The sequence below is a fragment of the Cokeromyces recurvatus genome, assembly GCF_025118155.1.
Source record: "Cokeromyces recurvatus strain NRRL 2243 chromosome Unknown BX663scaffold_3, whole genome shotgun sequence".
In the NCBI taxonomy this organism is placed as follows: Eukaryota; Fungi; Mucoromycota; class Mucoromycetes; order Mucorales; family Mucoraceae; genus Cokeromyces; species Cokeromyces recurvatus.
Window position 1 is genome coordinate 1,401,726 of NW_026251389.1, and position 27,255 is coordinate 1,428,980.

The 27,255-nt window shown below is 29.8% G+C and overlaps 8 protein-coding genes across 8 annotated transcripts; 3 read left to right on the forward strand and 5 right to left on the reverse strand.

The window, feature by feature from the left end:
• Positions 1-18: 18 nt before the first annotated feature.
• BX663DRAFT_497633 (kinase-like domain-containing protein) lies at positions 19-3,091 on the reverse strand. Its single transcript, XM_051525943.1, has 7 exons — positions 2,993-3,091; positions 2,187-2,910; positions 1,551-2,091; positions 1,082-1,464; positions 847-998; positions 391-779; positions 19-327 (listed from the first exon to the last, which is right to left on the reverse strand). Exons 2-7 carry the CDS (start codon positions 2,880-2,882, stop codon positions 107-109), a joined length of 2,382 nt encoding a protein of 793 aa, XP_051386789.1. The 5' UTR covers positions 2,883-2,910; positions 2,993-3,091; the 3' UTR covers positions 19-106.
• A 902-nt stretch (positions 3,092-3,993) lies between these two features.
• On the forward strand, positions 3,994-5,801 carry BX663DRAFT_483487 (S-adenosyl-L-methionine-dependent methyltransferase; the record flags this gene model as incomplete). The annotated part of the gene is made up of 3 exons (XM_051524497.1): positions 3,994-4,308; positions 4,364-4,477; positions 4,557-5,801. The coding sequence occupies 3 exons, from the start codon at positions 3,994-3,996 to the stop codon at positions 5,799-5,801; spliced, it is 1,674 nt and encodes a 557-aa protein (XP_051386790.1).
• Positions 5,802-6,697: 896 nt separating this feature from the next.
• Positions 6,698-8,879, reverse strand: BX663DRAFT_529378 (uncharacterized protein; the record flags this gene model as incomplete). Its single annotated transcript, XM_051530236.1, has 2 exons — positions 6,698-8,718; positions 8,783-8,879. The coding sequence occupies 2 exons, from the start codon at positions 8,877-8,879 to the stop codon at positions 6,698-6,700; spliced, it is 2,118 nt and encodes a 705-aa protein (XP_051386791.1).
• Positions 8,880-11,609: 2,730 nt separating this feature from the next.
• Positions 11,610-13,480, forward strand: BX663DRAFT_483489 (uncharacterized protein; the record flags this gene model as incomplete). Its single annotated transcript, XM_051524498.1, has 5 exons — positions 11,610-11,740; positions 11,929-12,326; positions 12,532-12,820; positions 12,885-13,227; positions 13,268-13,480. The coding sequence occupies 5 exons, from the start codon at positions 11,610-11,612 to the stop codon at positions 13,478-13,480; spliced, it is 1,374 nt and encodes a 457-aa protein (XP_051386792.1).
• A 402-nt stretch (positions 13,481-13,882) lies between these two features.
• BX663DRAFT_548947 (uncharacterized protein) lies at positions 13,883-17,536 on the reverse strand (the record flags this gene model as incomplete). The annotated part of the gene is made up of 9 exons (XM_051531117.1): positions 13,883-14,012; positions 14,101-14,581; positions 14,641-15,558; positions 15,626-16,347; positions 16,420-16,626; positions 16,684-16,843; positions 16,917-17,064; positions 17,139-17,350; positions 17,413-17,536. 9 exons carry the CDS (start codon positions 17,534-17,536, stop codon positions 13,883-13,885), a joined length of 3,102 nt encoding a protein of 1,033 aa, XP_051386793.1.
• A 660-nt stretch (positions 17,537-18,196) lies between these two features.
• On the reverse strand, positions 18,197-20,060 carry BX663DRAFT_497651 (uncharacterized protein). The gene is made up of 7 exons (XM_051525944.1): positions 19,843-20,060; positions 19,550-19,789; positions 19,070-19,387; positions 18,834-18,980; positions 18,653-18,767; positions 18,480-18,575; positions 18,197-18,386 (listed from the first exon to the last, which is right to left on the reverse strand). Exons 1-7 carry the CDS (start codon positions 20,004-20,006, stop codon positions 18,300-18,302), a joined length of 1,167 nt encoding a protein of 388 aa, XP_051386794.1. The 5' UTR covers positions 20,007-20,060; the 3' UTR covers positions 18,197-18,299.
• Positions 20,061-21,888: 1,828 nt separating this feature from the next.
• BX663DRAFT_497654 (hepatocellular carcinoma-associated antigen 59-domain-containing protein) lies at positions 21,889-23,268 on the forward strand. Its single transcript, XM_051525945.1, has 5 exons — positions 21,889-22,092; positions 22,155-22,421; positions 22,487-22,711; positions 22,771-22,868; positions 23,030-23,268. Exons 1-5 carry the CDS (start codon positions 21,998-22,000, stop codon positions 23,149-23,151), a joined length of 807 nt encoding a protein of 268 aa, XP_051386795.1. The 5' UTR covers positions 21,889-21,997; the 3' UTR covers positions 23,152-23,268.
• A 229-nt stretch (positions 23,269-23,497) lies between these two features.
• On the reverse strand, positions 23,498-23,704 carry BX663DRAFT_419666 (uncharacterized protein; the record flags this gene model as incomplete). Its single annotated transcript, XM_051522390.1, has 1 exon — positions 23,498-23,704. A coding segment is annotated over one exon (207 nt), but the record flags the coding sequence as incomplete, so codon positions are not given.
• Between the last annotated feature and the right edge of the window lie 3,551 nt (positions 23,705-27,255).

Sequence of the window (27,255 nt, forward strand, 5' to 3'; positions counted from 1 at the left end):
TTTTTTTTTTTTTTTTTTTTTGAATCCTGTACTCCATATATATTTTATTATGATTAAAGGGTATTATATATATATATATATGTTGTATATACTATGGATTCTCTATTTACTGTTTTTTAATGGATTGGATCCAAGGATGATTTAAAGCTTCTATCGGCTTCATTCTTTTTTCTGGTTCCCAAGTTAAACATCGACAAATAAAATCTACAAAACTTTTGTCAACGTTATCATAAGTTGATCTCTTTAATGCCTCTGTAAAAGTGAATGTATTTGGTTTTCGTTTCTTTCCTTTCGAATTAATGGATTTTCGAGGTTTATCATATGAGTCTATGGAATATAAATTAACACCATTCTATATATATATATATATATATATGCATTATAGATTACCGAAAAATTGCTTTTTCCGTGTACATTGTTCTAAATAATCATGACTAGGTACACCTAATAATTGCATAATACAGGCTAATTGATCTGGTTCATTTTCGCCGGGAAATAAAGGTCGACCCGTATATAATTCTGCCAAAATACATCCTGTACTCCACATATCAATTGCTAAATTATAATCTAATCCTAATATCACCTCAGGTGCTCGATAAAATCTACTTTGTATATAAGTATACACCTTTTCATTTAAATAACATGAGCTGCCAAAATCAATGATACATATTCTACTTCGATCTGGTTGTTTCAATAGTATATTTTCTGGCTTCAAATCGCAATGAATAATATTATACTGACTGAGTAAATTTAGACCTGTTAAAATTTGAAACGCAAATCTATTTTTTTTCAAATAAGTATGTATGTATAAATATATGCATATAAATGTTCCCTATAGATGTATACCTTTTGACAAGTCCCATACTAAATCCCTGATAGTTATTTTGTTGTAGTATATCATATAAATTGGAACTCAAGCACTCAAACACAATACATAGATGGTTTCTAAAATAAAAACTATCCAGCATTCGCACAATAAAATGCTTATTTTTTGAATCCTATATGATAGTCAAGTGTTACAAGTTTTTTTTTTTTTTTTTTCGACTTTTTAATATGCGTGTGTGTGTATGTATGTATATACCCATTTCATGATTTTATCAAGAATCTTAACTTCTGTTTGTGCTTGAGCATAAAATCTCTTTTTGTTACGTATAATTTTAACTGCCACAATACTATTATTCATTGATTCTCTTTCGGCTAATTTGTGATCTCGACATTTAACTACTTGCCCAAAGGAACCTTTGCCAAGGCTTTCTATAATTTCATAACGATAATTGATATGATCCTTTAATACAATTTTATAATCTCCTTTTTCATCATCAAATCCATAATTTAAAGCTGGTTCATCTAAGGTTGCCATATGTTTTCTGTTTGCATTTGTCCCCACACAATAAACAGCTGGATATTGTAGAATTTCACTTTTTTCAAATGGGGATAAATAGGCTTTATATCTATTTAATGCAGCTAAAAAAAAATTTTTTTTTTCTTAGATTAAGCAACTACATTCTATACTATATGATACACATTGAAGGAGGAGGGGGTTACTTTACTTTTCCCATTTATAATATCTGCATGATCACCATTATCAATCGTCAATAAGGCATTGTCCTTTACTGGACTAGGGTGAAGATCCACTAAACTTTGTAATTGATCATGAATGTTATCTACTATACAGTGTCCACTATGAATAGGTGATAAAATCTGATTTGGTTGATTTATAATTAATCCCTGTGCTGATATAAGATTAACACTTAATTTTTTAGTCTTTTTGCGTTCTTTATCAAGTTGGTCTTGGACGATAGATGAGAAAGATAGACGACGTTGAAATTTGACATTTGAATCTGAGGAGGATGCTAGTTTCATTGAATTTGGAATAGTTACTTCAGGTCGTTTAAGTTTAGTTGGTAACACCTGATCTTCTTTATTTCGTATATCAGCTGTTGATTTAAGTTCATCATTTGAATGGATATGAATATTAGAAAGTCTATTTGTACTTTGCTGTATTGAAGATACTGGTAAAGGAATTTTTGTATTGACATAATACTTTTGTTGGCAAGTATTAGGCTTCTCTGCTTGTTGTTGCTGTTTTATCTTATTTAGAAGCAAGAATAAAAAAATATACAAGTTTTAATAATGAAAATATGTACATATGCATATACACACTCACATCTATAATATATATTTACCTGTCCATTTTTCGGCTTTGCTGATAATAATAAAAATTCATCAGGACTAGAAATCTTCTTTTTACAAGAAGAAGGAGGAGGAATAGAGGAAGTAAGAAGAGGATCAAATTCAGCTAATTCTTTATTTGCTTTGCCTATCTGTACGTCTCTTGGTTGTATTTTAACAAGCCTTGCAATTGAACTATGTCTTGTACGTTTACCTGGTGAAGAAGGGGGAGTTGGATTTAATTGTATAACAGAAGAAGGTGAACTGTTGCTATCATTATCATTATCATGAATAGCTTTATGAATATTATCTGCAGAGACATAATTACGATTCAAGGGACGACGACGAGAGGTAGGTATCCTAGTGGATGGTGGTATTACTTTTGATGACTGTCTTTCCTCTACTGTTTTCTCTCTTAAAGGATCAAACATATCAAGTATATATGGCTTTTTACCATCGTGATTATATGTATTTCCTTTTTTGTTACATGTCAAGAGATTATCGTTCTCTATTGTTCCAGATAGATCCTGCTGTTGTTGTGATGATGGCTGATTGTTAACATTAGGCTCAGCATTAAAGACATCTGTCAAATCTAATAAATTATCAGAAGGTCGACGTTGTGTTGTTAAAGTATCAACTTGATCTATATTTTCTTTTTTTTTATCTTTTGGTAAATTATAGTAATCAACTGATGATGTAAAAAGGCCCATTTGAACTTAAAATTGTCGTTTGTGTTTTCTATGATTATTAAAAAATAAGAGACAAAGAGAGAGAGAGAGATAAAGAGAAAGAAGGGAGAAAGAAATAAATGAATATTTACTTTTCAAAAATGACAATTTTATTCTTTTGTTAATCAGGAATTTAATGTCGAACTAAAATAAAAACAGTATCAAAATAAAGATAATAGTTTAAAAAAAAAAAAAAAAAAAAAAAAAAAAGAAATATCGCTTGTTTATGTGAGTTATGCTTTATCCATTGTATGCAGTAGTTTATACAAATGTTTTATTTATAACCCAATGAACATGAGATATTATTATTTCACATCTCAAATTTGCCCGGGTCGGGTCAAATCAGTTGAAAAAAAAAAATAATGCAAGTAGAGAAAACGATTTTACAAGAAGTTGTAGAAGAGAGGAGAATCTAATCTAAAAGTTGTTTCTTTTCTTTTTTTTTTTTTTCTTTTAAAAAAAAATTAAATAAAGATGAAGGTAGGGAAGTAAATTCAGCTTTTTATAATGTTATTAGTCAAGTTTATGCAGTAGTATATTATTAAAAAAAAAACCATTTCGCCATCATATGCGCCAAAAATATGATATGATATGATATTATACGGTATCCTACAAGGAAGCTAACTTAAAAAAGAAGCAAGCATGGAATTGACAAATTGTTTTCAGACTTTGTAATGTATGATGTATTTGTAAGCATTTTATTACATGTTGTTTACTGAGAGAAACTAGGAAAAATGATGATAAATAACCATTGAATAATCAAAATACACATACACATATATCTATTGTATTCTATGAATAAGTTGATAAAAGGAAAGAAGCATAAAGCGAATCTTTTAACTTTATATTTTCATATATCTACTAGTTAGAAGTTAATGAAGTAATAGATAAAAAAAAGGGGGGAAGAGAGAGGATGAAGGAGACTATATTATTATAAATTACGTTGAACAATTTATAAGTCTATGTTTCTGTCCTGATAGAAGAGCTTGCGGAAATGAAATGAAAAAAAAAATTGTTTTTTTTTTTTTTTGCTATTTAAGGCATTTTTTAGTCTTTTTTCTTTTTTTTAAGAAGAAAAAAAAAACCTTATGTTATGACAGCAGATAAAATAAACTATTTAAAAATAACAGTACCTGAAACAGCAGAAGGCGAAAGAATTGGAAAATATGTCTTGAGGAATTACCGAGAAGCTGTGAGATCTAAAGTAATGTTACATCGTGCATTCAAAAGAAAGGAAATCAGTGTTAATGGAGTTCCAGCAGAAGAAACGAGATTATTGAAAACGAACGATATAATAGAGGTTAGATATGATACATCTGTTGAAGAAGAAACTAAGATGAAGGCTATTCCAATTCGTATCTGTTATGAAGATGATTATTTAGCTGTCGTTTGGAAACCTTCAGGACAGGTAGGACTTTATTATATTCGTTCTATCATATAATTAGTAACCTAAAAAAAGATAGAATTTTAATATTTTTGAAAAAGCCATCCATTTTAATACAGCATTAAAAGATTCGAATGGCGATAGACAAAAAGTATGGTGTATCAATGATATTCAAAAAGCAGCCTCTGGTTTGGTAAATATGTTGATGCATGTATATCTTACTGCACTAGTGCGTCACTATTAACTCTTATAAATATGTATATAATTTATAGATTTTAGTAGCAAAGACACAATCTGTAAAAGATGTATTGATTGAACAATATAAAAATGATGAAATACAAGTGACAATGCGAGTGCTTTGTCATGGATTTATCTCTACTACAGATACTTTGCAACTTTTTTTACCTGAACTAAAGAACAAAAAGGACGAAGAAGCCGAAGAGATTGAAGCAAATGATGTTTTAAAAAAGATCGACATCATATCACATACACCATCGAATAATGCACAATATATCTCTAGACTTAATCTTCAGCTTCATACACCTTTATCTAGTGTACGCTTAAGAAAGCTTTTCTTCTATCATTCTAAACATCCTATTATTGGAAATTCAAAATTTACATTACCATTAAAGGCAAGCGATAAAGGATTATCTGCTTCTTTAATTAAACTCTCATTTATTCATCCTATCAAACAAACATTAATTCAAATTGAAGAAGAAGAACCTGCTAAATTCAAAGCACTTTGCGATCGAGAGGCAAGATTTTATCAAAATAAATTAGATAGAGAAGCAGAAGAAATTAGAAAATCAGGTCTTTCAGATATAGACTCGCTAGAACGAAAGGAAGGTCAATTATTAGCTTATGTTTTGGGACAAAAGGAGTTTTGGAAAAAGATGTTTAAAGTAACCAAGGATTGCTTAATCCCTCGTGCAAGTTCGGAAACATTAGTTCGAGCTGCTGTTACTGTATTATCGTCACAACAGAATGCAAAAAGGATTATTGATGTCGGGACAGGTTGTGGTAATATCTTGATCTCTATTCTAAATGAAATTCCTTCGGCAATAGGTGTTGGTATTGATATCAGCAGCGCTGCTCTGGAGGTAGCAAAAGAAAATAGCCGTAACTTATTGTCAGATAATCATCGTGTAGAATGGCGTATACAAGATATGTCAACTTTGGATAGGAATAATGAATTCTTTGATGTACTAGTGTGCAATCCTCCTTATTTAGACTATACCAAGGCAAATAGAAGAAGAGATCAACGTGCTTTATTCGAACAAGAGCCTGCTGAAGCTTTATTTGCGAAAGATAATGGATACGAATGGTATCGTGTTCTTAGTAATGTCGCTTCTCATGTTGTTCAGCCTGATGGCTTCGTTATATTGGAATGTGGGAAGGGGATGATGGAATATGTAATAGATATTTGGGCTAATGATTGGGAAAAAGATTCAAGCTATAAAGATTATCAAGGGTGGGATCGATGTCTTGTTCTACGACGTAAAAAAAATTGCACATAAAAACAAAATAAATAAATATGCATGTATATATTGTATATCTATACACACACACACACACACACACACATATTTATATATATATACTGATAATTTGCTTAAACAAGCTTAACAATTCATAATATAAGAACAAGAGTGTACAGCTATCTGATCCAAAAAATTTATTGACTTGCACTTATTGGTGTAGTTTTCTAAAAAAAAAAAAAAAAAAAAAAAAAAAAAAAAAAAAAAACCAAATTGTTATGTTTTAAATTGGCTCAAGTTCAATATAGTGTAGCATTGAACATTACATATACTTTCGTATTATCGTTTATGTTAAGGCACAATTGTTAACTTTAATCTGATGATTACAACCTTGAAATTACTCTTTTTTTCGTCACAAGTTTTACTGTGATATACTTCAAATATGTTTGATTTTATATATCCTATAATTTAAAGTAATAATAGGTTTAGTATATCTATAATGGGGATGATAAATAAGCTTGTAAACTCCCCTATTCTATTTTGCAGTAATTATTAATACCAAATAAATCAGTTCCCTTGAAAAAGGAAAGAAAAACAAAAAAGCAAAAACAAAATACAGCATTAGCTTCAAACCATTACTTCAAATAGACCAACTCTTCAGGTATTTTGATGATCAAATTAAGTCTTTAATTCATATATAATCAAGTTGGCTATTAGAATATATAACATTTAAAATAAAAATTATATATTTAACAATATAGTTTAAATAATATGTTTTGCTTTATACAAAATGTGTTTTATATGCTACAAAATGAAAATATATTTATAAATGTATATATATATGTATGTATGTAAAGATGGTGTGTAAGTGAGAGATATACAATGTTATAAATGTATGTATTATAATTTAAGCTTTTATTCCCCCCTTTTTTTTTCTAATCAATATCTTGAAGTCTTGAAACTAATTCGTTTTCTTGTTCAACTTCATGTCTTCGTATCTCAGGAATAAAGCGATCTTCTAATGTTAGCTCATAGACACGGTTATATTCATGTACAGGTCCTTTAGAATGACCACGGTCCCATCCTAAATTGACAGCAGATCGAATAATTCTTAGCAAAAATTCTTCATGAAGCGCCTTATTCTTTTGTAATTTGCGATAATCAGTAGAGGCATCTTGAATTGCGGAAGCTAATGAGCTGATGTTATCATAAACATAACTATTGTAATATTCATAGCTTGTTACGACTGCACCTCGTTCAGAGATGGATTCAGGATCAAGGTAGGAAACACTGGTTTTATAGGCATTTTGCGATCTATCAATAATAGCGTCTTTAAGAGGACCAGAACGTGGTGTGATAGAGGCAGAGCCAAAGATAAAGCCCTCAGCCTGTGTATAATTGTCTTGATCACTATTTGGTGTAAAAGTAAAATCAGCAGCAGCTCTACAAAAGACACCTAATTGACGTTGTTGTTTAGCCGAAGAGATTATAGAAATGTGGTTTGGATATTGTTTCTCTAAGGCCTCAAGTCTCTCAGAAGGATAATCCCCTCTTTTACCCATAATAATAAATCGTATGTTGTGTTTTGCAAATAATTTAGCTGCTTCTTCTAGTGGTGTCTCAAGCCTTCTTTGACTTTCAAAATTTCCTCTAAATAATACTATGGGGCGTTGCATATCTTCCTCTGTGAGTAAATTACGTTTTATCAAATATTCTTTTGCCCGATCCTTATAGGTATAAATAAAATCCTTAGAATGTTCAGAGAGAGTCCAATAGGTAGGAATATCAGGCACCTTAAGGGCTAAATTCTGAATATATATTAATTCTTGATCTTTTATCAGATCCCAAGCATAAGAGGGAAATACCATACTACGATTCACAAGTTTATCAGATAGAAAAGGATGATCAGTACTATGATAATCAACACCATTATTGATACCATAGAATCGATTATCTTCAACTTTTTTTAAGAGTTTACTCATGACGAGTTCCTTGAGATGAAAGTCATGACGACCTTCAACGATATCTGAAGCCAACTGTTGATTGATGACAGTGACAGCATCTGCTCTATCGATTGCAAACTGAGACATGTACATCTTTCCTCCTAATACGTACTGATAAAGTCTTTTACGTTCTTGAGGATGATCAAGGAATTTTTTAACATTTCTGAATAAATTAGTATATTGAACTTCATCATGATCGTGCATAGTATAAATAATAGCTGGTGGACGAGGACCTAAATCATCGGCATCCCTCTTCTCGTGTAAGAATTTAGCAAGGTAGGCGTTGGAGGCCCCATGAATGTGGACGATATCAACACGGGGGACAATACGGATGGGAGCAAATATAGATTCTTCATCAGAGGCTGTGGCTTTATGAGCTAAAAAGGCAGCAGCAGCTTTAGCAAAGTATTGATCACGCCATTCATTAGGTAATTCATTCTCATCATAAATTTCTTCTACAGTGCGGCACTTGAATGCCTTATTAAAGAGTCTTCGATTTGCATGTCCAATCATATAGACAGGTACAGCATCAGTTGGTTGAGGTGGTCTCTGCGGTGTGATAAGGACAGATGTATTCACATTATTAATTATTTGCCATTCGTATTTACTAGGGGATTGTACGGGTGGATTAAAGACATGAAACATTTTCCAAACTCGAAACTCAACTGTCATGATTTGACCTGGCTTGTTACCCTGAATATCGATGACCATTTCAATTTCTTTATCAGATATATACTTTCTCATAAAAGTATAAAAGGGCATAATGATAGCTACCTCTGTTAGATTTGAGGCTTGCTGTGCTGCTGCTAGTGCTGTCACTGTTTTCCCTACATTTGTTAATGTGGCATGGCCAAATTCTCTTGTAACATGATATACTCTAGTGCCCTTTTCTAACTGGCTTTGTAAGCTAGTGTCCAAATGTGTATATGTCTTGAACGGGTACTGTCTTTTTACTAATAATAATTATATGAATTAAAATATTAGTCTAATTACCCGGTATAAATATCATCATCATACCAATTCTAATTGAGGAAGTCCCTTGATGTAATAATTTGTAATGTGTAGAAAGTACAACAACCTCTATTATGGCTAAAATTGTAACCAATAGAGCCATGAGATGCCACCAGCGCCATTTTTTACTATTATATGATGATAATGCTACTGGACTTCTTTGAGGTGTAGTGCATGTTGAAGGCTCATTACTACTAAAAGAAGCATTAGCTTGACGCAGTGCTAAATGAAAATATGATGTTGTTGTATTACTTGAAGCTGGAGAAGAAACAGTCGATAAAGGGAATGTTGATATAGATGTTAAAACTTCTTCTGTCGTTGGCAAAGTTGGTGACATAATCTTTAAAGGAAAGGAGAGATTAATAAAGAAAGAAAGAAAAGAAAGAAAACAATAGAAAGGAAGAAAGCAAAAAGAATTTAACCAGAAACAATATAATTGGATATGCCTAATTCATTTGAACTTACTGCCTTCTTGAAATGGAGATTCAAATTAAAGTATTTGTTTTAACTATCAACGTTACATTTGTACAACATGCAATTAATGAACTTGTGTATAAAAGCAAAAAAAAAAAAAAAAAAAAAAAAAAAAAAAAAAAATAGAAATAAACAATATATAATTTCTTAAATAGAAAGAATTTAAAAATAAATCTATTATTATTATTAGAAGAAGAAGAACTACATTTGGATATTATAGTCTAAATCATAAAATTATTTTGTACATAATAGGAACTTTATATTTTTATACCAATAAATATGGCAAATTACAACACATGCCTAAATGTAACACAATGTTAATTCTCTTCAAGGATTTATAGAGTATTATCGTCACTATACAAAAGAGACCTTTTTTTTCAATTTATGGACATCACTATACAGATTATAAGATCATATATAAAGGAAGACTATATTTTCAATGATAAGCATATGTTTCCGATCATTTTTATATTTGTATGCATTATTTGAGTTTATTATATTCATTATTCTCATTACGGACAAAAATAAGAAATTATACCAAATCCAGAAAAATAAAATAAAATATTACTGGATATATACACTATTTCCGGAAATAATAAACTACACAAACACACATAAAAAATAAGATTGCAGAGCATCATACATATCCTTATAACGAAAAATAAACCCTAAGTTTATTCAATAAGATGTACTTAATAAAGCCTTTTGAGGAAAACGGCAATGAACCAGTTGATATGGATGTCGACAACGAGCAATCCTCACTTGGTAACATTACTGACTTTGACGTGTATTTGGACTTGGATTTGAAAAAAAAAAATACTAAAAGAGGACAAAAAAAACTGCTATAGTCAAAAGTCCCAATAAACGGGATTATCCGAGACATAGTAATATGCAAAGAAGAACTACTTCTTTCAACTAGTCTACCAGAATCAATATAAAATTCTTTAGGCAGCAAAGAAATGAATACTCCAAAATATATTGCCTATAATTAGTTTAAAAAAGAATTAAGAGGCGATAATAAATAACCAAGCTAATAAATATCTTGTTCAACAAAAAAGAGAAAAAGAAAGTCGGTTGCGAAAAGGTTCTAGACAAGAAATATAAAGAGTGTTCTCATAAAAAAAAGTAGTATGGTGATGGTTGCAGAGTTACAGTAAGTAAAGCAGTAGAGAGTCTTTGTACAACGCAGTTTATAGACTTGAAAATATTGCCAAGACCGCTATATATAACTTTAAGACCAAAGAGTGTATCGTATCGATAAAGAATTTGCACTTTGAAACTCAATGACAGAATTGCATCTAGTATCACAAAACGCCTTGACTGGGTAATTAATCTTACGACAATAGATACAGTTTACTAAAGTAATTATGGTTTCATCAATGAGTCTGCTTTTTATACAAATTTAAGTTGCGCCACGGCTTGATTCATAGGGAGAGCTAGATCTGTTGTATTTTAGTCTAAAATAGGAACGAAAACGTCAACTATTTTTGGAACATTCTCTTCGTGAAGCAGAATGAAAATCAAGATTAGAATGATCTATGAAGAAAGCCACAAAAGAAAGAAAAGTTACAGAAGAATCAAAGGCAAAGAAGACGGTGGGTCATAATTTTGTTGTTATTGCTTTGAATATGTTGGACAGTTATAAGCATTTCAAAGGATATTATCTCCTTATCGCGGAAAGTGGTTATTAAGGAGCATCTAGAATATATTAATCTTATCCTTATTATAATGAGTAAATAATTATAAAACGTTTCATGTAACGTGCTTTATTGTATTTGCACATGATATAATAAAATAAGCATAGTAATCTAATAATATCAGTACATTATATACAAAATAAAAATCAAATATTTACATATAAATATAGTGCTTATACAGTTATAAAACTGAATCTCAGGTCCCACTAACCATAATTACAACTCAGCTATCAAATCAAATATAAATGGTTGTTAATACAAACAAGCTTAACTTGAAATAAGACATATTAGCGTATATAATAAATTAAGATGAGTTTATTGTATTAATCAAAGGAACAACTATGATTAATGTATATATTGGTTTGATCAGTCAATAATATTTAGTTGTACCACATATGTTAATTTAGTATAAATGGTAATATAGCGCCCCCCACCCCAAATTTCGTTTTCCAATGAACTAATTTTGCTTTTTATAAAGTCCATTTTTCACTTTTGCTACCACCAAAGTTCGCTTTGACATCACTCAATTTAGCACTGTAACTTATTCCAAAAAAAAAAAACGGTTTTGGAATAAGTAATGCTTTAATAGCATGTCTCACCTTCTTATTATAGAACTTATTCCATCCACCAATGTATGCAAAAAAAAAATACTCTTATCACTAATGCACAGAGACATGTATATAGTGACAGATAATCTAACGATTGACACAAAAGTATACCAAAAGATAGCTACTATCTCCATTAAACATAGCCATATTCACCGCGAGATACGATGCTTAATTGTAGATGTATAGTTCTTAGCCCCTTTGATTGGCCTGTATATATCACTTTTTTTCTCTCTCTCTCCTTTTTGCTCACCCTCTTCATTATGCAATTAGTGTTAATTGCTGTGCCTTATGAGCCTTATATATTTGTGAGGAAACTTTTTTTCTTTCAACCGTTTTTATTTTTATTTTTTTATTTTATTTTTATCTTTTTTAGCATTTATTCCGACATGAGAACAAAAAGAAGAATAAGCAATGATGTTCAATGGTGTATTGATAACGAAGAGACTGTGTCAGCGCGAACTTTTGCAGAGCACTTTGGTTTCATAGACAGACATTACACAACTTCTAGGTATAGAACTATCATTACAACTCATCTTCAAGACTGTCCTCATCTTTTACAAGAATATAACACTTGGAAAAAGTTGGAAGAATGCAACATGTTCTGGAACGAACGTAAATGCAAGAAGGATCGGTTTACAATAGGAAATGCTGTTATAGATCAGTTCAATATTGTAGCAACTGCGGAGTCAATCCCTATGAATGAAAATCTAAATCAAACTAGCTCTCTTGTCTCTGATATTCCCAAAACTGACAACAATGATAGTGATGAAGGTAATTTTGGGGCTTGCGCTGTTCTTGGGCTGGTGATTCCCGATACTGATGCTCTTGTTGTTAATGAGAACTTGAACATTCGCCCAATTTGAAACCAATCAACGCCAAAACGTTTACAGCTCTTTCACCAAGTACAAACAAGGAGCACATAAATTATCCTCTAAAAGTCTTCTAAAAATTGAAACACATCTCCATGAAATACTAGCTCTCACAAATAGCTTGTTGTTGAAGCTACAGCAACACAGCCGCCAACTTTTGAGCATATTTCCCATATCCGAGCTAGATTCACTTTATGTTGCTTTAAAGAGCAAGCTTGACAAGAACGTCGTAACACAAGAGGAGAAGGAAGAAGAAGTTCTTATGAAGGTCACAAGAATTATTAACAAGGTGGATAAGAAGAAACTGAGCCGTGATAATGCTTCCATCCAACTAACGATATTAGCTAAAGAACAGGAATACCATATTGCAAGAGTGATCAAGGCTGTAAACAATTTGTATATAACCGAAATATGCCTAGACATCCTTATTTACTCACGTATTTTTTTTTTTTTTTGACAGGCTGCAGAAAATCCCTTCTCATGACATTAAAGACTTGTCAAGTTTATCAGAATCAGAACTTTACAATACCTATGTTGATCCGATTCTTTCAGCAATTATTTCTGATCCTGAAAGGGAAACACTCCTGAGATGGACAAATAAGACGGATGATGAAACAGATTATCGACTAGATGCAACTATCACTCGTACCAAGCAAATGAGCTTTGACCATAATCTTGGCCATGGTGAAGTGAAGAGATGCGGCAGAAATGTCCATGATTTAGCTCTGGATTTGTTACGTATTTTAATTCTGGCAAAAGATACCTTGGACTTTTACAAACTTGATAGTTCCTTTGGTGTACAAGTTAATGGATTTTCTGTTACCTTTTATTTGATGTCATTAGAATTTAAATCATATATATACTATGTTGGAAGTAGAGAGAGTCAAGGTTCCTCGTTCCGTAGTTGACTTGTCTACGTTCTTAAGTTTGAATAACTTCCAGTGTCTTATATATGTTTGTCGTGTGTTCTGGGCTAACTGCAAAAAGACTGAAAACGAAGCACTCCTCTTGCAACGCCATAAAACCCATACTACAAAACTTATACTATTTTATTGATGGCAGCAGTGGAACATATCGTGTGTGCCCACTCTGGTTTGAAGCATAGAAGTGTCAATAATATTGTTCTCTCTATCTATTCTAATTATTATTTACATTTGTATATATTTGCACGAACAAACCCATTATATTTATTAAAAAAAAAAAGTTCATATGTTTCATAAATTAGTACATTTCAATTATGTATTGGAGTATAAAAACAAACTAAACTACAACAGGAAGGGGAAGAGTCTAAGTTATAAACTACAAAGAAAAAAAAATCATTTTTTACTTTGAAAAATAAAATAAATGGTATTATAAAATATGACTGGATTGTACATGTATGACTATTATTATGTTATTTTTTTTTTTAATATACACATGTATATACGTAAAGTTACAAGAAAGAAGGATGCAGAAGTTCTAAATAAATCGAGGTAAAATTGAAAAAGGTCTAATAGGAGACGTATTTTCTAATTCTAGAGCGTAAAACAGACAATCTTTTGTCTTACTTAATCTATCTGTTTGCTTATAAATTTCACTAAGATAAAACCTATAAAATAAAAAAAATAAAATAAAATAAAATTAGTAAATATTTCTATGCCCTCTTTTATTTTTTTCTTCTTCCTATTAAATTTTACCATGCTGTAGGACAATCCCAGCCATTTCCTTGAGTTACAGCTTGTAAAAGACTTTCTGCTACTTCAAGATGTCCCATTTCTATATAAGTCTTTGCTAACCAAATACGACAATCAATATCGTTAGGCTTAGTAACTAGACCCTTTTGGAAGGCTTTGATAGCTTTATCAGACATATTTTTAGCCAAGTAAATACGTCCCAATAGACACCAAACACCTGAATGTGTTGTCCAGTCTATATTTTCTGCCTCTGTAACAGCTTTCAGGGCTTCGTCTAATTTACCTAATCTTAAATAAGTTTCCGCCGAAAGTAGCCATAGATCGCATAACATCTTACAGGAACGTTGGTGCTGTAGTCTTGCATGAAGTGTAGGTCGAGTAAGGACAATTGTAGACTGCAATAATGTATGATTACTCATTATAGAAGGAGCTGTACTAAGAATAGAAGTTAAGGAACCATTTTTTTCTATCCCGCCTGTAATACCTGCATCAAATTAAAGTTTAGCAAAAGCTTGTCATAAAATAATTTTTTTTTTATTTTACCTAATGTATTTCTTTCTTCAGCAACTGGTTCTTTTTTATGTTTACGTATCAAATTCTTGGGATCTAATAAGCCTAATTTACTTGCGTGGTTTTTTGTATGACTTAAATTTGGAAGTGAACTAATACTATTAATATCTGATCTATCCAAACGATTTGAACTAAACATCTCTGCCAAATGGAGTTTACGACCCGTGAAAGAAGAAAATGATCGTGCACGGCTGCCAATTTGATACTGCCTTATTTTTACGGCTGAATTGTTGCTTGTGTTACTTGCGTTACTTGCACTACGATCTCGTCCATTCTTTACATCAGGATGGTTTGAAGCAGTTCCATTACCATTACTGTTTATTTCATTCATACTCATATTACCCAAAGATCCTGATAATACCATACCATATCGATTATTTCCATTTGAAATTGCTTCATGTAACATACTGGAACTTGTTGATTCTGGAATTAACTCGGGTACAACAATCTTACCAAAGATTTGAAAAAGAGCTTCCTGTGCTGATATAGCTGCTTCAGGGCCATTAATATGATCAATAAGCAAGATTTGTGTCATATGTAGCGTAAGATAGTATGCAACCTCATCGGTATAATCAACCCAACCCTCCTTATAAACTGATGCAGGAGAGGCTTCTGCTAAAGCAACTTCGATAATTTTAAGTGATTGTTTTAAATCACCTTTCACTGGACAAGAACATAGTAATGCTAATAGGTGCCATGAAGGTACATGTTTTGCGTTAAGATTAAGTGAACGAGTGATCATTTGTATAGCTTGGAATATATCTCGCATTTCTGCAAGCTGAAGGGCAGTCTGATAATAAGTTTTCCAATTTTGGTCATCCATAGCTAATGATTTTTTTAATGATTTTAGTGCCTTCTCATGGAATTTAGGACGATAGTCAGATTCCACAGCTATAATAACGAAAACAAATTGTTAAGAAAAAAAAAAGAAGGGAACTAATTTTTGTAGATACATTACTTTGATTTGCTAAAAATCCAAATGCTACACCTAAAGCTAAATAGATTTGAGCACCTAATTGGATAAATTCCGTATCTTCTTCATGATTTGCCGCAGAATAGACATGCTCTGCCAATTCGGCCATATGGACTGCATCAGGGCCTTTTAATAATTCTTGAGAATACATTTTGACAGCTGCTAAGAGTACGTTAATTTGATCTTGGATTGATTCTTTTTCCTGACTACGTTCAGGTCCATCTAATTTTTTTGCACCCTTTTCTAATGCCAATTCTTCTTTTTCATCCGTAATAGGGACAGGTGTCAAGTACCCAAAGGCATCTGAAGCTACTGCATTTGTTGTAGATTTCATATCTATTAAAGCTTTCGATTCCAATCCAACCAGATAAAGATAAGTATGAAGGGCATGTTGTGCCTCTTCATAATCACCTAATTGATATAAACTATGAAATAAATGACGCATGATACAAGGTGAATTGAATGTTCTAAGTGCTGCTCGATTCAATACTTCTATAAATCCTCTTATTTCACTTTCTGAACTTCCTACAATTTCTAAATCCTCAGCTAATCTATTTACAAAATCTAATACAAGTGAATTGAGCTGTCCTGATCGTGGAAAATAAGCAATTGCATAAACAAGTTTTTCATATGTAGTATGAAGCTGCATAATTTCAATACTAAATGACTGATGATCAAATATTCTCTTTGCATCATCAAATTCGTCTCTATAGAAGGTATTTAATATACCTGACGATAAATCTTATCGATTTTTTTTTTTTTTTTTTACTAATTTTTACCCTTTTGTTTGTTTCCCTTCCTCTGTTTCTGTAAATTCAATAGGAGGTTGATATTGACCTTGACGATACAAAGTGGAAATATATTTAAGAGAATACTTGACAATGACGATACGTTTATAAGTACGCCATGTATTTGGTTGTGATAAGCAAGTCTTTTGATAGATTCTAATCAAATTCATTGTCTGAGCTGTATTCATTGTTTCATAACTAATGCAATGATACTGGTTAACTCATATATGCCATACTTTCTAATAAAAATTTTACCTATCGCTTAATGCAAGAAGAATTCCCCTGTAAAGGCCTTCTTCTACCCAATCAACGGCCACACGATCAGTTAAACTTGAAGATTCATTTACCACAGAAGCCAATTGCTCATAAGCTTCAATTGCATCCTTTTTTTTTTCGAGTAAATCCAAAGTCATGCCTTTTAAAAGATATATGAATACATATCAACTTGTTCCTTTTTTTTTTTCTATATATATTTTCATTATGCTTACCCTTAATCGATAAAAATTGCAAATATATTACAAAACTATATCCTGCAGCTATTTCTGACTTTTTAAATGCTGTTTCATAGATTATTTCGATTGCTCTTTGATAGTCGCCGCTTTCAAAATAAGATCGAGCAAGAATGACTTTGGCCATCTAATAAAGAAGAATGTTAAATAATACATACGTATATACATTTATATATATACAGTGTTCGAATACAACTATACCTGCTTATATAATTGGACTTCTGAGCTTGAGTTTTTATCACTTATGGCAGCAGCGAGTTGTTGCTGAACTGGTTTCAATAATTTAGAGTCAACACGTGTTGCTAAACTAATAGAATTAGGCGAGTCCTGAGCAAATTCTCCTTTAGATTCACCACGACTGGTTTGAATGATGTTGTTTAAATTAGCTTCAGCTAAAATGGATTGCTCGAGTACTATATTCATAAGATTAGAGTTAAACTTCTTTCTTTTTCTTTTATGCACTATATAGATGTACCATTGTCATTTGGGTTATGCTTTTTATAACGTCTTGCTAATTCAGGAATTGCTTGCCAATTTCCTTTACAGCGAGCAGTGTCAATTTCTTTTGCGATTATAGTTGCTTTATTTATGGATACCATATGAAAAAGAATTATTTGTATATATTAAAAAGAAAAAAAGACAGCCTGCAAAGGAATGACAACAGAAGGATAATATGCGACAAAAAAAAAGGGGGGGAGGGAAAGAGAAGAAAAAAGAAGTGGCAAAATTGTAGAAGACCCAGTTTGTCTAAAAAAAAAAAAAAAAAAAAAAAAAAAAAAAAAAAAAAAAAAAAAAAAAAAAAAGTGAATTTTAAAGTAATAAATTAGTGCATTTGTTTTCCCGATAATTTTGTCGTTTATTGAGATATTTCAGTACAAAACACAAGATATCACTCACTCCTGCTTTTTTTCTCTTTTAGTTAAAGATAAATAATATTAGGTATATTGGTCTTCTCCAAGTAAGGTCAGCACAATATTGTAAAGTTTCAATCGTTAAAACGAAGTGCTCGGACAAATATTTGCTATCAAATTGATTATTTGCAGGACCTAGAAAATAGCGATGTAATCAGAAAAATAAAATAAATAAATATTGGGTTTTTTTTTGTTCTCTGTAAGACTATCTTAAGCGACTTTTACCATTATCAGGACTACTATAGTTGTGATTTATTTTATTTTATGACTGACATTGACATAATAAACATTGTGCTATAAAGCAATAATTGTAGTTAAACGAAGGAGTTCATTAAGAAGCGTATTTACTTTTTTTCTTTTTCTTTTCAAGACAGACTGCATAAAAGAGCAATAAATAAATTGTTTATTTTTTTTTTTTATATATGAGCAAATATTTATAAGCAGTAACAAATTAATCCATATCCATACGATCATATTGGCTATTATTATTGATAAGTCTTGCCTCGATATTTTTTATATTTGGGACACCTATTTCAGTCTGTTATTATAGAAAGTATGAGTATAATAAATTCATATATAATATAACTATTTTTTTTTTCTTTTTTTTTTTTTTTTTTTTTTTTTTTTTTACTTTTTCTTCTTTAAATGCTTCATATTTAAAAGATAGTATATCATCATTATCTTCTTCTTCTTCTTTTCCATTTAAGCATCTATAAAATCCACATCCCTAAATAAATAAATATGACAATGTGAAATAAGCATATGTAGACACGGCACTATAAATAAATATATATATCTACAAACCTCTGCCCAAGATAAACGACATGTCCAACAAAAGCAAAATCCACAATATGAACAATCAACTTTATTACACCCTTCGTCCCTATTTATCATAATTGAACAATTTGGACATCGTCGACTAAAAAATATACATGTATATTTAAATAAGAATTGATAGATTCAAACATATATAAATTTTTTATACCTATTGTTTAATTCCCATTGAACTGTTTCTTTGATATCTTTTGGCATATGTTTATTTGATAACATCTTTTTCATATTTTCTTCACAGCTGAATCCAATATGTGAATCATATCCACAATGTAGACAAATACGTACTTTACAATGAGAGCTATATAATAAATCGAATTTTTTTTTCTTTTCTTTTTAAAAAAAAACCAAACAAACAAGTAATTATAAAAAGAAAGTTGTATCCTTTACCAAATCATATCTGGAAAGAACTTAATATGAGCAAATTGTATCTGTTTCCAAATTTCAGGTTTTACGCAGAAATTAACAAACTGAAGGGATATGTTGTAAGCATAGTTTTGATTACTATGACTATTATGATTCTTTTCAAATTCCAATACATCTTTCATGATGTGTTTATAAAGTACAAGTAGTTTATTATCTGAACAATCCTGTCTTTTATAAATAGGTATCCACCTTTTAATTGATATATGCTCTGGCTGATTTTTATGTTTTTCAGCTTTAGGGCAATTATTTAGCATTGTTTCCATTAAATCGCAGAATAAACGACTAAAAAGATCGTTTGATAAGTAATGATATATCACAAAAATTTGAAGTATATAAATACATATATATATATATATGTGTGTGTGTATATGTGTATATGTGTATATATGTATATGTATATTTATATTTATATGTATATATTTATATGTATATCTATATATTTACCTAGGTTGCTGTATCAATGTTGTATTATGATTATACATGCATGGTGTTATGTCAGTTTCACAATGTGGACATGCTCTAGTATAACTGCGATAGGGTTTATTGAATTTATCATACATTTCTATAATTTTTCGAGGTACATATCGACTCCATTCATGTTTAGGTATTAGTGCATTACAAACAGGACATCTGATAGGAGTTACACTTAAGCCCCATGATGACTTTACAACTTCAATTACATATCTTTTTAACACAAGTTAGCAATCCATTTATTTATTTTATTTTTTTGTCTTTACTTTTGAAAGCATTCTATACAGTATTGATCTCTGCAATATTCTAAACATAAATCAAGCTGTGAATCAAAACATATTGAGCACCGATTGATAAAAGGTTCCATATAATTTTGCTCTCCATATGAAGAACCACTGCTTGCAATAGATGAACCTTCAGTTTCATACATTATTTATTAAATAAAAAAGAAAAGGAAGAAATGCATGCTATCTAAAAAAAAAAAAAAGAAAAAGAAAGAAAAGAAAAAAAAATACATATTAAACGAAATAAAATAAAATAAAATTTGCCTTTCTTATGATGACAAGTAGACCTTGTGACGATGTGGTTATAATTGTTGATAAATGTATATTTAAAATAGATATAATATTTTGTCCCTAACAGTTATAAAAATATCATAGAGGTTAACTTAGCTTATAAATACACGCAAGAATAAACGTGTAGTATAAATGTTTATACTCTCTCTCTCTCTCTCCCTTTGTTTTTTACAATTACAGTTGTTACTGCGTCAAATCGTGAAAACCAGCATTAATAAAGTATAAAATCTTATTGATGAATAGACTTGTCGAATAATAATGAACTGATTTTCTTAATTGGCATATTTTTATGTACTTTTAAACGAAAAAGTATATATAAATATATACAAATTTAAGGATATATCTATACAGTTTTTTTTCTTCATTTATAATAACTATTAAAATCCAATGGGTATAATATAAAAACTACTTTTAAAATTACCCTTTGCATATCAGACAAATTGAGGAATGTGTGTGGGGTTGTATTTCTTTAATAGACAGAGTTTTAGTACATGTTGAAAAGTAACAATAGTTTGAAAAAGGATTAAAATTAAAGCAGCAGCTATCAGCTTAAAGTTTAAAATAACTCTTTACTAACTATCAAATTAAATTTGATTTATTAGCTTATATTATCTTTAGCTTTCAAGTCAATACTAGTCTAGTTTAATTTCTCCAAGTCATTGTTTATACTTGTAATCTATTCTCTATGTATATGGTTCATTGAATTCTTATTCAAATACATATACTACCAAAAATGCATACATGTACATATTTACTAAATTTTCTTTAGATTCTCTCTCTAACGCTTCAATGGCTCTTTTATATTCATTGATAGCCGGGATTATCACCATTTAAGTGATTTACATTAATAATATCATACTGTGTAACAATGAATGTTATCTCTTGTAGCATCACTGTATTCTTTTGCATGCTTAGATATTAGTTTACAATCTAAGTCTTTCGAGCTTTTCTTCAAACTCATCATCAAATGTTTTATCCGTTCCTCCAGTTCTTTGTTTAATCTAAATAACTTTAGATTTAATATAAATACGGTCCACTGAATTTAACTCAAAAGAAAACAAAGCTACCGTTGTTCCTGCCCTATTAAGACTTTTCTTTATTCCTGAACTTTTTTTTTTTTTTTTTTTCGAAAAAAGTAAATAAAAAGCTTTGTTATAGAGAAAATAATATGAAGAATATGAAGGCTTAACTTAACGACGTCATTTTATTTTGCATTACTACCATAACAATATCAAGTTTGTTTACGCGCGTTTCTCGGATACAAATTACTAAATATTTCTTTGATGTTTAGAATACTTTTTTTTTAAATAGTACTTATTTTATGAATATAGTATATGATAAGCTTATCGTGCCCAGAGTCAAAAAAAAAAAAAGATTTTACAAGCATACAAATTTTAGTTGGATTGTTACCCAAACTAATAACTATAAGCTTCAATATATGCTCTGTTTAGCGAATGGTGTAAATAATTCTTTTTCTAAAGCAATAAAAAAACACAGTGGTTTTGATAGAGTAAAGTAGTTCGCATCTTGATGGCATATATATATATATATACTTACAACCTTATTATTAAAAGACAATATGAGGTGATTACTATCTATTAGCAACAATCATTTATAATTAAATTAATTAGATGTTTTTATTATTCAAAAACTTGACTTTAAAAACACATTGAAGGATAGATAATTTTAATTGGTGTATTTACTATTCAAACAAAGTTGCTGGAAAAAAAAAAAAAAAAAAAAAAAAAAAAAAAAAAAAACTGACATGCAAATCATTATACTATGCTTTTCTTTAACAGATCTCATTCTATACATACATATATACATATCTATTATTTGAAATAAAATGGCTATTATAAAGAAAACAAAGAATTATAGAAAGAAAAATATTGATTCTGATGATGAAGCAGAAAATCTGACTGAGCCTATACAAGAAATTAGGTAAAATATACATACATTAGTATTTAGAAATAAAATAATCTAATAAAAGAAAAATTTAATAGCGAAACACTTGAAGAACTGGCAGAATTGCGAAAAATGCGTCGTAAACATACTGGTATCGATGCAGAAAAACTATTAAAAGGAGCAGAACAGAAAAAGAAGAAAAGAAAGACAGAGACTGCAAATGGTTGGAATTTAAAAACTGGAGGTTTAGTAGATTCAGATGCATATAGAGCCAAGTTAGATGAAGAAGGATCGAGTGCAACCAAAAAATTAAAACTAGATGCCTTTGCTTCAGCCACAAATACTTTAGATGTTGATAAGCACATGTAAAAAAGAAAGAAAAAGAATTAAAAAAAAATGCATTTCAATAAACTTACAATACATGATTTAGGATGGAATACATTGAAAATGAAATGAGGAAAAGAAGAGGTGGAAAGGGAGTTAATGATGAAGATGAAGACGGTGATGAAGATGGAGATAAAGGATTTGTTGATATTTATGAAGAGTTATACCATATCCCTGACAGATTAAAAACTGAAAAGAAAGAAGAAGAAGGCAACGTTCAACTATCAACACAAATGCTTACAGCTATTCCTGAAGTTGATCTTGGCATTGAGTAAAGAAAGAAAAAGATATTTTTGATTTGTGAGATATTAACACACTACTAATTTCTAGTACACGTTTAAAGAATATTGAAGAAACTGAAAAAGCAAAGCGAAGATTGATTGAGGAGAGTCAACGAGAAAACGAGACAGAAAATAAATTGTATCAAGGTAAGCAATTGAAAAGAGAAAGAGAGAGGGGAAGAGAGAGAGAGAGAGGCAGAGAGAGAGGCAGAGAGAGAGACAGACAGAGAGAGGCAGAGAGAGAGACAGAGAGACAGACAGAGAGAAAGACGATTTGTTGTACTCTTATTCTAATTTCTTGACATTAGATAATATACCTGCTAATTTCGAAAAGCAGTCTGTAAATAAGTTTAGGCCACGACTAGATCAAAATTTGAAAGCAACTGATGAACAAGCAGTCGCAAGATTTAAACGTAGAATGAGAAAATAATAAAGATAAGAGACTGGTCCAGACTAATAAGATGGAGTCTTTTATTATTATTATTATTGTTTACTAAATGAAGTTATAAAATTGTTTATTTTAACAAGTACTAGATAGAAAAGTCTTTATAGATAATAAATGAATTATAAGGATAAAGGAGAGAATATGTACAAATAAAGTGTAATAAGTCCTATAAGAATGAATATAATAATAATAATGATTTGAGGCATATGTATAAATAAATAAATAATAGAAGAGTATTGTGATAATTGATTTACTGAGGTACTTTTGTTGGAATAGAAAATGGATTTATTCGATTGAAATTAGAGTCCATGAAAGTAGGAAGTTTATCATAAATGGGTAAAGAAGTTTCATTATTATCTGGTAAACTGTCATTTTTCCAATTACACGATTTACAAGCATATCGAACACTCATGTTATTTGGTAATCCAATTCTCTTGTTACATATAATTAATTCATTTTCAAAACGTGTTAATTGAACTGTATCTAACTTTTTACAACGTGGACATGGATGTGTAGCGTTTTCCAGATATATTTTACGATCATAACTTCCTACTTTTTATTTTTGTACAAGTCAACATCTTCAACACTATATAACCTTTAAACTTAACTTACATAATACAAAGCATTGACGCGTCATTTTATATATCGTGTAGTTTAATAAAACAATCAAAGATTGAAAATTAAAAAAAATAAAAATAAAAATAAAAAGAGAGAGAGAGAGAGGATTTGGCTCCCTCCCCGCTCTTTTATATAAAATAGATTACAAGGTACAATAGAACATGATAGAAGTAAAAACATTTCATAAAAGAATTCCGAAATATGGGTACCTTAAAATACGTAAAGGAAACATCTTTTTTTTTTTTAGATTTTTAAGGGTCCAAATGTTCAATATAATGATTGAATTTTATTTCAATTAGTCGAGTAAGTCGTATATAAAAAGAAGACACGTGTATGTATAGATTGTATTATACATTAGACAAGTGAATAAAGATATGATGAAGACATGATTATAATACATGTTTCTACCTTATAGTCCTAATAATATTAATAATTATAATAAAAAAAATATATATAAATACGTAATATACATATTTATTTATTTTTTCTCCTTCAATTTAATATACTATTTTAACTTTTGGGGTTAATTTGTGATGTAAGATCGAATAATAATTGTCTTTTTTTTTTTTTTTTTTTTTTTTTTTTTTTTTTTTAGGTTTAAATCTGTGAAATAAAGTTATTCATTATAATAAAATGATGAAAACAAATAAAATGACTTCCTAAAAGAATCTATGCTTCATAGTTTAATGATGCAAAATGATTATATTTGTCACACATTTAGGAAAATGAAATTACCTGTCTTATATCAATTATACTTCTTTGTGTATGTTTATCTACTACAATAAGATTTCATTGCTTGTCCTTTTAATAGAACTAAATATAAATGCTTAGAAATGAAAACGCCTCTTGAGAAGAAAGAAGAAGTGATAGAGGTAATTAGTGGAGAATTCTCCTATCTCTATTTTAATCATTTGAAAAACTTTCACAAAAAGCCTATTTGTATTTCAAGTATAATCATTATTGTATTATTTTAATTAAATATACAAACGTATACAAAGATAGATTCATGACAGTTTATTATTGGATTCATCCTTATACTATGTTATTATTTTACCAGCTTTGCTTTTTTTTTCTTTTTATCATTATTACTTTTTTCTACTTTTAATTGTTAGTTTATCAACGTACAAATAATATATAAGAAACAAAGCTATTTCTCATGAAAATATTACTTTTGATTATACAGTAGGCGTAATAAATAAATAAATAAATAAAAATGCAAACGTACTTGTATCTACAAAGGCAGCAATTAAATAATAATAGGATATGGGATAATGGACCCGTTGTTTATAATTGGAAATGGTAGTCTTCTTGGTAAAATTTCAAATCTTTCAAGTAAGCTTTTCATAGTGCATATTATACTTCACCTTCAACTAGAAATATCCTATTGAAAATTAAAGAATTAAAAAAATTAGGGAAGTAAATAGAAGCATTCCTATTCCTAATGTTTAACCAACCTCATGTCAAAGTCTCATCTAGGAATTAGGAATATCGTCTTAATAAAATAATAGCCATGCATACCCTACTCATCAATAATGATATCTCATTGTATTGCTGATAAACTCCAAGTAGCATTTTGTCCGAGTCCTCTTGATACTATCATTTATATTCATTTTCAAACCTTCCTCTTTTTTAGAAACCACTTCTTTTTGGTATCTGAACGTGGTTTTTTCACTGTGTTACTCTTCTCATAAATAATAATATCTGTAATGGCCTTATTGAATTTGTATGACTACCTTTGCCGGTTATTCAATGAATAGAGCAAGTATAATTTCTTTGATATATAAGTTGAATCTGACCTCATTTATAAGCATCTAATATAAATGAATAATGGACAATCTTCTTCTAATATTCACCATTTGAGGATACAGTTGTAACAAATACTGACTATATATCTGGAATCCCTTTTCATTGAAAACTTTTTTTTTTCAATTAAATGCTGTTGCAGTCCAAACAAAGTAAATACCTGCACATTACAGGTAAATGATGATAATTTTTATTACACCGCTTTATTTTACAACCATACTCCTCCCCTCCCCTCTCCACTTTTTTTTTCGAGTCCTATTGAAGAATACTAGTTAAAACTTAAATTAAAAGTATGTAATATCTTTCTTGTAAAGAATAAAATAATGATTAATAGTAGAATTGAAAAAAGAAAAATAGTCAGAAAAGTTTCAGGTAAAGGACTGTCAAGATTGGATCCGTCATTCAAAAAGCATTTTCCAAATTATCTCAATAAAAAATAGAATATATCTTTTTTTATTGTTGTTATAACTTGCTAGCAAAAATCTTTTTATTTTCATGACTTTCTGTATATTAGAGTCTAAAGAAAACTATAAACTATTTCTATTTATTTATACAACTAATAACAAAATTTACTTATAAATTCATAAGCTAATTTTGTATTTTAAACAGAAAACCTCGAAAAGCAGTGTTTAATATAAAAGGCTTTGCTGATATTGCTTATAAAAGAGGTAGATTTTGATTGCATTCAAGACTATTGTTTAATAGTATCGAGTGATGATCAACTGGTTACAACTTGTTATAAAGGGAATTAATGCATAAAGTTGATAAAACAAGCATCTTCTCCCCAAGTATGATAAAGGACAAACCTAGTAAAGTAAATATAAACGCATTCATTATTATACGTTGAAGACAGCATCAAGGGCTTTTTCTTTGCTTAAAAATTATGTGCATTCTTATTTTCTCATTAATTCAATATAGACTTCTTGCTCTTCTGCATCAATATGAATATGTCTAACTGTTTATCTATATTCTCCTCCTATATACAAAGATACAGAGTTGTCCAAAGTAGATTTCTTCGGTACTATTTTTTTTTTTAAAAAAAAATAAATAAACCAAGTAAATTCAGGAACATGGGTGCCCTGTTTCGATATCCAGTATGTAACAGTTTAGTAATTTATAATTTTTTGTCTGATAGAACCATATCAGAATGAAAATCATGAATAATAGCGTAACACAGGAAGTATCACGGTTATGTTTGACCAAACTGACAATAACAGCACTAGAATTTTAATGTTAACAATCCAAGATGAAAACATTCATGTGTTGCTCAAATTGATTTTTCACACTATGTATTTTATAATTGCTTTTCCCTCTTGCTCCTTACTTCCAGATAGTTCTTCTTTATTTCTAGAACAGATATTCCTTTGGACTCTTTTTTTTTTTCTAAGGTAATTTTTGTTACCTCAAGATGAATGTAGATGTATTCCTTCAGTCATAACACCAGCCGGTAGTGATATATATGTATATATATATATATTTTTTTATGAATGATATTTTTATCTACTTTTGTATCCAATTCAGAATTTTGTTAGTGCTAATTTTATGATAAAAAGGGAACATTCAAACATAATTATAGTCACTTTTGATTTTTGATGTCTTTGATTTTTCTGCTTTGCCTATAAACTGAAGAAAAGAAAAAGGAAATAGTAGTTTTTGTTTTTTTTTTCG

What these genes read in the sequence shown, in the direction of transcription:
- BX663DRAFT_497633 (XM_051525943.1), bottom strand. Translation starts at nt 2,882, where the DNA reads ATGGGCCTTTTTACATCATCAGTTGATTACTATAATTTACCAAAAGAT. An exon ending in CAAAGCCGAAAAATGGACAG is followed by an intron (nt 2,092 to 2,186) that starts GTAAATATATAT and finishes CTTCTAAATAAG; the next exon opens with ATAAAACAGCAACAACAAGC. An exon ending in ACGGAAAAAGCAATTTTTCG is followed by an intron (nt 328 to 390) that starts GTAATCTATAAT and finishes TATATTCCATAG; the next exon opens with ACTCATATGATAAACCTCGA.
- BX663DRAFT_497651 (XM_051525944.1), bottom strand. Translation starts at nt 20,006, where the DNA reads ATGTATGAAACTGAAGGTTCATCTATTGCAAGCAGTGGTTCTTCATAT. An exon ending in GTCGTTTATCTTGGGCAGAG is followed by an intron (nt 18,576 to 18,652) that starts GTTTGTAGATAT and finishes TTATTTATTTAG; the next exon opens with GGATGTGGATTTTATAGATG. An exon ending in AAGCATTTAAAGAAGAAAAA is followed by an intron (nt 18,387 to 18,479) that starts GTAAAAAAAAAA and finishes CTATAATAACAG; the next exon opens with ACTGAAATAGGTGTCCCAAA.
- BX663DRAFT_497654 (XM_051525945.1), top strand. Translation starts at nt 21,998, where the DNA reads ATGGCTATTATAAAGAAAACAAAGAATTATAGAAAGAAAAATATTGAT. An exon ending in GAGCCTATACAAGAAATTAG is followed by an intron (nt 22,093 to 22,154) that starts GTAAAATATACA and finishes AAAATTTAATAG; the next exon opens with CGAAACACTTGAAGAACTGG. An exon ending in AGAAAATAAATTGTATCAAG is followed by an intron (nt 22,869 to 23,029) that starts GTAAGCAATTGA and finishes TCTTGACATTAG; the next exon opens with ATAATATACCTGCTAATTTC.